The sequence below is a fragment of the Artemia sp. Qi Xiang Cuo genome, chromosome 12 (genome assembly GCF_049724085.1).
Source record: "Artemia sp. Qi Xiang Cuo chromosome 12, ASM4972408v1, whole genome shotgun sequence".
In the NCBI taxonomy this organism is placed as follows: Eukaryota; Metazoa; Arthropoda; class Branchiopoda; order Anostraca; family Artemiidae; genus Artemia; species Artemia sp. Qi Xiang Cuo.
In genome coordinates, this window is record NC_142805.1 from 12166494 (window position 1) to 12179062 (window position 12569).

At 34.1% G+C, this 12569-nt stretch overlaps 1 protein-coding gene across 3 annotated transcripts in view; it reads left to right on the forward strand.

Moving 5' to 3' along the window:
• The window catches only part of jub (LIM domain-containing protein jub), a 79638-nt gene that overhangs the window by 17815 nt on the left and 49254 nt on the right, over window positions 1–12569 (forward strand). For all 3 annotated transcript variants that reach the window (XM_089098401.1, XM_089098400.1, XM_089098402.1), the window contains exon 3: window positions 1023–1116. In XM_089098401.1, coding sequence (XP_088954527.1) covers window positions 1023–1116 — 94 coding nt within the window. The remainder of the gene's footprint in view (window positions 1–1022; window positions 1117–12569) is intronic.

A 12569-nucleotide genomic window follows, 5' to 3' on the forward strand; every position in this document is an offset into this window, starting at 1 on the left:
TGTTTGTTTATTGTTTATGATTCACTATCTTTGTCATCTTTTTTTGGTACTTATATGTATTTTGGTACATATTATTATATTATTTGGTACTTATATTATTATTATTATTTACTTATATTACTTATATTACTTATATTATTACTTATATTAGGTACTTATATTATTTGGTACTTATATACCCCATACCTAATATTCTTGTAATCTTTTTCTTTGCCACTCAATCCTAATTAAATATACCAAAGTTAGATAAAAATATAATACTTTAGAAACAAATCTGGGATATATATTTTCACATGGGGGGGGGGGGATAAAGTATAGCGGGTCTGCATGCTTAATGTGTGACGTACAATTATTCTGCATATACTGTAGTAAGAATTGTTTTCTAACTTCACCCTGTCCAAATATTCTCCCCCCCTCTAACGTGCAAATATATAGCCCAAATTATGCATTTCCTATCTATTCTGTCACTTCTCTTTGTCCTGTCTCACGCTAAGCTGAAAGAAACTAACGAAAAATCCGGTTCTATAATGCGTTAATGAATGAAAAACTTGAACGGTAGGCGTTTTATAGTACAGGTACTTTTTTCTACTATTAAATAAAAAAAAAACAAGTTTTTTTAACTGAAAGTAAGGAACGACGTTAAAACTTAAAATGAACAGAAATTATTCCGTATATGAAAGGGGCTGTCCCCTCCTAAACGCCTCCCTCTTTATGCTAAAGTTTTTTATTGTTTAAAAAAATTGAGTTGTGAGAAAGTCAAACTTTAGCGTAAAGAGCAACCTTTAGCTTAACCTTTTTGGTTTCTTTCCATTCTGTGTTTTATCTTTTTCTTTCTCAATTTTCTCCAAAATATTTTCTTTCTCCATTTTAGTTACACTGGTTGAAAGTTTACATTCTTGTTTTTTTCCTTCTGTGTATTATGTTTCTCATTTATTATATCTAGCCGGTCGTGACCTAGAATTTGTTTCTTGTATTCTAAGGCCTTTATTTATAAAAGACCAAAATAACATCTTGTTTTTTAGGAACCAAGCGAAGCAGAGAAGAAGTTAGAAGAACTTACCAGAAAACTTGAGGAAGAATTAGAAAATGGTGACGAAGAGGCCGGAGAATACTTTGGTATTTATTTCTCCATTTCGTCTTGCTGTTTTTTTTTTATTACCAACAATACTCTGCTTGTGTTTTCCTTTTACAGCTCTCTTCTTTCTTATTTTCTTCTAGTGTTCTTTATAGTTCTCCTTCATGTGGATCTCTTTTCTTCTGAAATTGTTCTATCAGGCTGAAAGTAAAACTGTACTTACGCTTTACATGAAAAGGACTTCAGTTGTGCCAAAAGTATACAAAAAATCAATACTGAAATAATTGCCGGTTCTGACCTCTCTTGCACCCGGGGCAAAATCTTGTTTAGCCCTCCCCCTTAGATTCCCAAAAATTTAGTCTCCCAAAAGTTTTCAGCCCAAATTTTAACAAAGCTTTCATTTATTAATAAAATTTTTCATTTATATTAATCTGACTTTTCTTACTTTATATGGGGAAAGCTCGCGTAAGTAGAATCAGTATGGTATCTAAGTATAAAGTTTTAAGTCTTCTTCATAAAGTTTCTGAAATATTTTCATTTTCTGTACTTCCACTACAAGTAATTGAAGGAAGCTACTCCCCAGCACTTTTTTTTGAAGAGTTAACTCGGTAATTTCAGAAAATTATGGTATGGGCATACTAGGTTAATATTACTTTATATGAGAAAAAGGAAAATTTTGAATTCAATTTGTTAATAGTTCGGCTGCTGACTACTGAGCCCTCTACTTTATTTCAATAAAAGCAAAATTACAAAATGATAACAAACGTTAGATAATTTATTTGAAATTTTGTGTTCCCTAAAATTTCTGCGCCCTCTCCCCTCCCTCCTAAAACCGCCTCTGACCGATGTATGTGAGAATGACTAGCTCAAGATTTAAATTTCTCTCGACGCTAGCTTGCTTTAAGCCTTAACTATTTTTACATTATACCTTTTGCCTCATATATTAAGATAGATTGTTTCACATGGGATAATTATTATACTGGAAGGCTATAAAGTCTTGGGAAAAACAATTTATCAAGATATTATGTAGTTCAAAAAGTTGATTTTCAGGACAAGAAATTATTACTTGAAACTATAACTGAGAGAAAGATCTAGATGACTAGAACACGCTTTCTGGATGAAGGATTACATCTAGGGCAAACGAAAAGCAGGACATCGCCAAATGGGGTGGAAAGAGGTTGTAAGGAATATTTTAAAGGAAACTGGAACTTCTTTGGAGGTTTTTATTAGTGAAGCTTTGAATAGGGTACATCATTCCTTCCTTTTTTTTCTTTACTTCTAGGGCAAACGAAAAGCGGGACGTCTCCAAATGGGGTGGAAAGAGGTTGTAAGGAATATTTTAAAGGAAACTGGAACTTCTTTGGAGGATTTTAATAGGGAAGCTTTGAATAGGATCCATCAGTCCTTCCTTTTTGTCTTTCCTTCTAGGGCAAACGAAAAGCGGGACGTCTCCAAATGGGGTGGAAAGAGGTTGTAAGGAATATTTTAAAGGAAACTGGAACTTCTTTGGAGGATTTTAATAGGGAAGTTTTGAATAGGATCCATCCTTCCTTCCTTTTTGTCTATCCTTCTAGGGCAAACGAAAAGCTGGACGTCTCCAAATGGGGTGGAAAGAGACTGTAAGGAATATTTTAAAGGAAACTGGAACTTCTTTGGAGGATTTTAATAGGGAAGTTTTGAATATGATCCATCCTTCCTTCCTTTTTTTTCTATCCTTCTAGGGCAAACGAAAAGCGGGACGTCTCCAAATGGGGTGGAAAGAGGTTGTAAGGAATATTTTAAAGGAAACTGGAACTTCTTTGGAGGATTTTAATAGGGAAGTTTTGAATAGGATCCATCCTTCCTTCCTTTTTGTCTATCCTTCTAGGGCAAACGAAAGCGGAACGTCTCCAAATGGGGTGGAAAGAGGTTGTAAGGAATATTTTAAAGGAAACTGGAACTTCTTTGGAGGTTTTTAATAGGGAAGTTTTGAATAGGATCCATCCTTCCTTCCTTTTTGTCTATCCTTCTAGGGCAAACGAAAAGCAGGGTGTCTCCAAATGGGGTGGAAAGAGGTTGTAAGGAATATTTTAGAGGAAACTGGAACTTCTTTGGATGATTTTAATAGGGAAGCTTTGAATAGGATCCATCCTTCCTTCCTTTTTGTCTATCCTTCTAGGGCAAACGAAAAGCAGGACATCTCCAAATGGGGCAGAAAGGGTGTCCTAGGAAGATTCTGAAGGAGACTGGAACTTTTTTGGAGTCGGTTAAAGAGGGAAGCTTTGAATAAACTGGAATGGAGGAGGAGCGTCCGCAGCTGCGTTGGCCTGAGACAGCTTGGTGCTGCAGTGACTTGCTAATAGTAGTAATAGTCTCTTTTCCTCTGCTCTCCCCTTTAGTCTTTGTTGATTTTTTTTCTCTCCCTCATTGCATTCAACGCTAAATATTTGTGTGTTCTTTTCTTATGTGAACAATTTAAAGGATGCTTTGTTCTTGGGCTCAAAACGGCGATTAACTTACGTTTAAACTTATTTTGTGATGTTTTCTTATTCAATTAGTTTCTTTGCATTTTGAGGGGCTCCCCCGTTTTTGATTAACTTGTATTTCCCTGTCGAATAAAAGATTTACTTCGTATTTAGATCAAAAGGTCAATATTGAAAATATTAAAGTTGAATACTAAAAGTTGAAAAAAGGTTAAGCAAAAAAAAAAAAAAAAATCAAGCGAAAAAAAGTTTGTCTGTCGAATAAAGGGTCTGCTTCGAATTTAGATCGTAAAGTTGATGTTCGAAATATGTCGAAAAAAATATGTCGTTGAATACTAAAAGTCGAAAAAAAAGTCAACTGCAAAAAATTCGTGTTTACTAAATAAAAATTTACTTCGGATTGAAATCGAAAGATCGATCTTCGAAATTATTAAAAACGAATACTAAAAGTAAAAAATATGTCTGCCAAATAAAATATTTATTTTGAATTAAGATTGAAAGATCGATCTTCGGATTAAGATTGAAAGATCGATCATCGGAATGCTAAAGTTGAATTCTAAAAGTCGAAAAAAAGTCAAATGTTAAAAACCTGAAGGTTAACGCAGGTGAAGGTAACGAACTGTACTTTATGTGCTCGGGGCTAGTGAAAAGCCGAAAAAACCTTTTCAAAGAACAATATTAAAAAACATTTTGGATCCATGAGACCTTTGTCAAGTTTTCTCGAGCAGAGTCCATTTGTCTCTGTTATGTAGATTAACTAAATTCAAAGGAAAAGAACTCGGAATTCTTAAAAAATCGTTGATTTTCTTAAGGAAAGTTTGACCAAGTTTCAAAAACCTATCGTTAAGTTCTTTATTATCCCGAGAAAAACATTTAGAAAGAGGGGGAGGGGGACATTTAGGGAGACAGAGAGGAGGAGAAGGGGAGGGCAAAAAGTACTCTAACTCTGATAGATACCAAACAAATAGCAATCGGAGGGTAGATCATATAGATTATGCAATGCATAAAATCTTACGAAAATTGGGAAGATCAAAAGAATATATGTCTTACAACAGCATTTGGGAGATTTGTGCTTTCAACCCGGAATAAGCATGATGCTTGAATTTTGTTGCCAAACAAATTCTTTAGTAAAACCACACAAATACTACAATATGAGCAAAATAAATATTTTAAAGTAATTTAAATAGCAATGAGAAATTTAAGTCAAAGTAAAATTTAATGTTCATTTGTAACGATTCTCATATGTTTTGCTTGCACCCTAGGACGTTTAAAATTACAGGAAAATACAGCTTTTAATCTTTAAAAGATTGCACCCTAGGACGTTTAAAATTACAGGAAAATACAGCTTTTAATCTTTAAAAGATTGTACCCTAGGACGTTTTAAATTACAGGAAAATACAGCTTTTAATCTTTAAAAGATTGCACCCTAGGACGTTTAAAATTACAGGAAAATACAGCTTTTAATCTTTAAAAGATTTACCAAAAAATCTTCGCTCCCTTGTGAAATTTAAGTTTTTGATTTGTGCCCTTGTCACAAGGATATGGTGAAAGATCTGATACTATGCTATTATAAAATTATTATTAATTTTATTGTTAATTCATTTATTAATTTAAAATTGTTATTATATCTCAAAATCGAACGTTTTTTATTGTCAAATGGCTTACGCGGTCATGATGATCAGTGGCAGTTCTTGTCACAATAAAAGATAAGGCATTAAACATTTAAAAATTCTGGTCATAGCCATCGTCATAAAAATTTATGTGCTAATTCGAAATAACACAAACAGAGTCAAACAAGACATTTAAATATATACCTTCTTGAAAAAATTTAAATAAAATAAATTCAATTTCAAAATAAAAAAAAAAAAAACAACTTAAAATCAACGACGAATAACACTAATAATGAACTAAAACAAATACATATGTCCAATTAAGCATTAAATAGCTTGACGAACGAAAGAGCGAAACTATTTGTGTGACGCATATGGCATGCTGTTACCATAGACATATTATTAAATAGACACCAAACCACACGGGATTTTACGAGTTCGTTGCGCTTTTTCTTCTTTGCCTCCAGTACACGCGTTAAAGACCGAGAGTTACATGAAAAACAGATTTTCTCTGCCGTCTGAGGTGTCCGTGACAAAGATTTAAACTTTTTTTTGGGGGGGTTGAAGGGGCAAAAAAAGGTACCTAGGTTGGGTTAGGTTACGTATTTAAATATATGCTATGCTTTACTCCACCCCCCTGATGTGCAAATATATAGCCCAAATTTGTCAATGAACTAGGCTATTATATTTTCATCCTATTTTGTTTTATTTCATTAGCATTAACAAAACTTCACTTTTCGCGTATTTACCGGATTCTTAACAGGTACCAAAACTATCCCTGAAACACAAGGGCCGCTTTATTAGAATAATAACCGTTTTCAAAAGTTATAAAAAAAAGTCAAAATTTAGCGTAAAGAAAGAGGTATTGGGGCAGGAGCAACCCCCCTCAAGTAAGTAATGATTTCTGTTTGTTTTAAATTTTGATGTTGCTTCTTAATTTCAGTTGAAAAAACTTGATTTTTTTTTTAAATTTAATTGTATACCAAAGATACATAATAATAAGGTCAATGTTTAACACCATAAAAGTGATATTTCAGAAAAATAACATGCAGACTACCCCTTCCTCCTTCTGTGAATGAAGGTTTACCATTCTCCTAATATATCTTTGTTAAGGTCTGTGTATTTCCTTGAGTCTGTAAAAATAACTACTATCGCCAATGCGTTTTTCAAAGAAGATCATCACCGCAGACCCTACCATGTCTACGTACCCGTTTGTTTTTGCCATCAAATACTAGGGCTGTTCTTTTACTCATCTTTTTGCTAAGATCTTACATCTTTTGACAAAGAATGCTTAAAAGTGAAATCTTAGCACTAAGATTTTACATCTAATAGCGTTCTTTTGCAAATGTTTTTCATCATTCTGATCTGATCAGCAGGCTAAGAACAATGATGAGTATATCATCAAAGTTCTCTCATCATTGTTCCATATGGCAGAAAGATGGCGTCTTTCACATTCTTTGCTAACATCAGTTAGCTGTAAGATTTCAGAACAAAGATGAGTTAAGAGAATGGAAATCTTTGCTGAAAGATGTGAGATCTTAGATATAAGATCTTAGTGCAAAAGAACAGGCTTACTGTTTTCCGATGCGCTTAGATTTAGCAAGCTGTCTCATACGAGATACGAGATCTGGTATCTATTTAAAATTATAAATCATGGCTGTTACCGGCTGAATGTCTTTATATCTACATTCTTATGCTTTCGGTTCATTCTAAAGATCCCATAGGCTAATTGAAAAATGTCTCAAATTCGTAAGAGATGGGATTTATAAGGTAGTCCAAACGATGTTTCTTAGCTTTGTTAAGTTTAACAGAATAAAGAAGACAAAATAAGAAGCTTAGGTATGGTTCATTTTATGAAGCTATATACATAAATGAAGGATGAAGGATTCATAAGGTAGTCCAAACGATGCTTTAACAGAATAAAGGAGACAAAATAAGAAGCTTAGATGTGTTCACAGAAGAAGGTGTTCGCCATGCAGAAGAAATGAAACTTTTATTTTAAGTTAAGATAAAACTAAAATAAAGGATTATATATCTCATATCATAGGATCATATCAAAAGATCATTGAGAAACTAAGATAAGGATTCAGATAGATAAGGATTCATAAGGTAGTAAAGAAATTTTGTAGTAAAAAAAAACTCATCCTCACCAATCCGACACAGTCTGTTTATCTATCTGCGACTCCTCTCTGCTTTAGTTAATCAGGAGCGACAAAATTTTCAGTCCCCCATTGTCTTTCCTAAATACACTTGGGAGACCTGAAAGATAAGGAGGCTGAAACAAGGCAGGAAAAAAAAATTAAGATTTACGCCATCTGAATATTCCATTCATGGTACTCTTCTCACTCATCCTGTAATTAGATTATAAACTAACCTCAGGGAAGGAACATATGATTTGCACCATTGGAATACAATAAGTTTTACATATCTAATGTATCTGAATCACAAGGCCAGGATTGCCAAATCTTAATTGCACCATTGCACAATGCACAATTGTGGGCATGAGAAGGAAACATGTTAAGTAATTCTTATTTCATAATATGCATAAAAGTTGTAGTTGACACATTTTGAACCTGCCTCAACTATACTTTACTTCCTCTCATCCCTAATGGGCAAATATATAGCACAGATTATATGTTTCCCATGCATATTCCCATGCGTCACTCTTGTTCCATCCCGTGTACCCGAAAAATAAATCAACACTCACCAAATCAAGAAACGGAAAAACGCATGGAAAATATAATTTATAATAAATATAATAAATAAAATATAATATAAAATATAATAAAATATAATATAATAAATAAAAATATTATAATTATAATAATAATAAAATTTATAATTATATAATAAAATATAATAAAATTTATAATTATAATAAATAAAAATATATTATAAATATACTATATATTTGCTCCTTTTTTTTGGGGCAGGGGGTTAAAATATAATGGATCTTCAGTCAGAATGTGTTAACTATAATTATTATGCTTATTATGAAGTATGAATTGTTTTCTTAACATGTTTCCTTCTCCTGAGCCTCAAGCTTTTTAGAAGATTAATTAAAAAAAACTTTCAGAAAAATAAGTTTTTCAAAGAAAAGTAAAGGGCATTTTAAACTTAAGCTCAGAAGATACAAATACCTGTTAAAATTCAAACTCAAAACGACCAGAAATTACTATTAAAGAATAAATGAAACCCAAAACGAACAAAAATTAATTAATCAGTCATAGGAAAAAATATACAACAAGCAATAAGATAAATGAATGAATAGATCTTAAAGCGAGTAATGCTTAGATTGAATATGAAAATCAAGCTTAAAACAAAAAAAAAATATTTTGCTATTGAAGTATAAGAGAAACTTAAAACAAGCAGAAACTAAATAAACAATCAATGCAAACAAACATATAATATATATTAATGTAAATGAATAAATAAATCTTAAAACGAGTGAAACTTAAATTGAATATGTAAATCAAGCTTGAAACGAACAAAAATCACTACGAACAAGAGTTTGAGAATCGCCTCCTTCTCTCACTGTAAAAGTCTAAAACCTGCAGCGTCATTGGCGCTTTACTGAAAACCAATGTTATGACAAATAATCTCTTTGGTACTCATTATCGAAAATAAGCATTAAAATTACAATAAAACTCTAAATTGATGATCTTTCAACAATTAAAAATATTATACATCAAATATTCAGTTTAATTTATTAGTTCTTTCCAAAGTTGTTAAAGACGAATATAGTTTCACTACAAACAAGAATTTAGATACCGCCTCCTTCCTTTACTGTGAATAAGAACCAAAAGTCTACTGCGTCATTGGCGATTCACCGAAAACGAATTATATGGCAGATATTATCTTTTAAAGCTCTTACAGCATTAAAAATAAAAATAAAATTAGAGTGAAATAAATTCTTGAACTGATGGATCTTTCAACAACTAATATCATTATATATCAAATATTCAATTTGATGTTGTTTAAACTTTCCAAGACTGTTCAAGACGCATATAGTTTTCAGTAAAGCGCCAATGACATAGTAGGTTTTAGACTTTTACAGTGAGAGAAGGAGGCGAAACTCTTGTTTGTAGTGATTTTTGTACGTTTCAAGCTTGATATGCATATTCAATTTAAGTTTCACTCGTTTTAAGATTTATTTATTAATTTACATTAATATCTATAGTAAGTTTGTTTGCGTTGATTGTTTATTTCATTTCTATTCGTTTTAAGCTTGATTTTCATATTCCATCTAAGGATTGCTCGCTTTAAGATCTATTTATTCATTTATATTATTACTTCTTCTATGTTTTTTCCTATGATTGTTTATTTAATTTCTGTTCGTTTTGGGTTCATTTATTCTTTAATAGTAATTTCTGGTCGTTTTGAATTTTAACAGGTGTTTATATCTGCTGAGCTTAAGTTTAAAATGGCCTTTACTTTTCTTTGAAAAACTTTATTTAAGTACGACTGGGAAAAAAATAAATAAAGTGTGGGGGAGATTAGCTGCCCTCCGATCACTTTTGGCTCTTAAAAAGTGAATTACAACTTTCAATTTCCTGTCAAATGAGCCCTCTATGAAGTTTATACGAGCATCCCTACCATAACAACAATATATGCCCCCAGGGCATAACTTACAACGCCTACCCTCGGGCCCTGGGGGGATGTGGCGACACCGGAGTTTTTGTTATCTGAACTATATGAAGCGCGCCTGGGAAAAAAATAAATGGAGTGTGGGGGGAGGCTAGTTGCCCTCGGATATCTTTTGACTCTTAAAAAGTGAACTAGAACTTTCAATTTCCAATTGAATGAGCCCTCTCTAAAGTTCAGGCGAGCTCCTCTTTCATAAGAACCATACATACCCCCAGGACAACAATTACAACGCCTATCCTCTGGGCCCTGGGGGGTTGTGTTGACACCGGAGTTTTTGTTATCTAATTTTTGAACAGTTAAAAAAAACTGGCTATCTCAAAGTTTGTAGTGGATAGATTTGCGTAAGAAAGGGCAAGGGGGGGGGGGGTAGTTGCCCTTAAAGCTCTTAACTCTTAAAAAGTGAACTAGAACTTTCAATTTCCTATCAAATGAAATCTCTATGAAGTTTATACGAGCATCCCTTTCATAAGAACCATACATGCCCTTAGGGCATAACTTAAAACGACTTCTCGCGAGCCCGGGGGGGTTGTATTGACACCGGAGTTTGTCTTCTCCGACCTTCGAACTATTTTATTTTTAACAAAATGTCTATCTCAAAATTTTCATCAGATTGGTTTGGAGAAAGAAGGCGTGGGGAGGGGGGCTAGTTGCCCTTGGATCTCTTTTGACTATTAAAAAGTGAACTTGAACTTTCAATTTCCAGTCAAATGAGCCCTCTCTGAAGTTTATACGAGTATCCCTTTCATAAGAACCATATATACCCCAGCGCAGAGCACAACGCCTTCCCCCCAGGCCCTGGGGGGGTGTGTAGACACCTGAGTTTTTATTATCTGACTTTTCAACAACTCAAAATGTTTATCGGATGCATTCGGGAAAAATGGGGCGTGAGGGGGGGGGGGCTAGTTGCCCTCCAATCTCTTTTGATTCCCAAAAACTGAACTAGAAGATTTAATTTCCAATCAAATTAGCCCTCTCTGAAGTTTTCCCTTCAACCATTCCATAAAAACCATACAGTCCCCCAGGGCATAACTTACAACGCCTGCCTTCGAGCCCTGGGGGGCTGTGTCGGCCCCGGAATTTTCAATTTTTGTTATATGGTCTTTGAACTATTTTTAAAAAATGGCTATCTGAAAGTTCTTACCAGATGGGTTTGAGAAAAAAAGGCGCGGAAGGAGGGGGGATAGGTGCTCTCCAATCTCTTTTGACTCTTAAAAAGTGAACTAGAACTTTCAATTTCTAATCAACTCAGCCCTCTTTGAAGTTTATACGAGCATCCCTTCCATAAGGACCATATATGCCCCCAGGGCATAACTTACAACGCCTGCCCACGGGCCCTGGGGGTATGTGTCGACACCGGAGTTTTTGTCATATGATCTTTGAACTATTTTTAACACAATAGCTATCTCAAAATTTTTATGAGATACATTTGGGAAAAAAGCTGATTGCCCTCCAATATCTTTTGACGCTTAAAAAGTGAACTAGAACTTTCATTTCCAATCAAATGATCCCTCTATGAAGTTTATACGACCATTCCTACCATAAGAACCATATATGCTCCCAGGGCATATCTAATAACTCTTGCCCTTTAGACCTTGGGAGGGAGTGTCATGCTCAAAGATATGATTTCCAGAGCTTTCAACTACGTTGAACAAAATGGCTATCTCAAAATTTTGATTGGATGTGTTTGGGGAAATGCTGGGCGTGGAAGGGGTGTTAGTTCCCTTCCAATCACTTTTGACCATTAAAAAGGGCACTAGCCATTTCAACTTCTAATCGAATGAGCCCTTTTTGAAGTTTCTAGGACAAAGCTTTCTATAAAAAGCATGTATGCCCCCCACACATAACTTAAACCTCTGACTCTGAAGGCCGGTGAGGGGGGGGGGGTGTCATCCTCAAAGACCTAATTTTTCGGAATTTTCAACCACGTTGAACAAAATGGGTATATCAAAATTTTGATTGGATGTTTTTGGGGAAATGATGGGCATGAGAGGGGGATTAGTTGCCTTCCAATCACTTTTGACAATTAATAAGGGCACTAGCCATTTCAAATTCCAATCAAATGAGTCCTTTTTAAAGTTTCTACAACAAAGTCTTCTATAAACACTCGGTCTGCCCCCAGGGTATGAAGTACAACCTGTGTCTCGAGAGCCGTGGGGGGAGTGCCCTCCTCAAAAGCATGGCGTCTGTCTGAAACTCATTCATCTTTAACAAAATTTTCATATCAACATTTGTAGCGGACGAGTGCTAGAACCTGATGGGTGTTGAATAGGTGTTCTTTGCCTTCCAGTCACTTTTGACTCTTAAAAGGGCCCTAGAACTCTCGATTTCCAATCGAATGAGCCCCCTTTGAAGTTTTTAAGACTACCCCTTCCATATGAAGTGCCTCTGTGAAAAAAATAATAAATAAATAAATAACTAATAAAACATTGAAGCCGTATGGCCTTTATTATAGGCAACGCTATAGCGTTGCCTCTGATACTTAACCAATATTGGACTTAAATATTATTTTCCAGTTTTGCCTTTTCGTTCTTTTTTTTTTACTGTTGCTAACTTGAAAAGCCATTATCCATTGCCTCTTTGGATTATGTTTTCGACTTTTAAAATTCTTTACGTGATACTTTATGTTTAATTTTGATAACAAATGATACATCAAGATAGTTGACTTCTTATGCTGATTCCAAATCTGTTAGATTCATCAAGTTTAGTGTTACCAATCAAAAGCTACGGGCCGGATGAAATTTTTATTATTTTTGAGAAAGGGGGAAACCCCAAAAA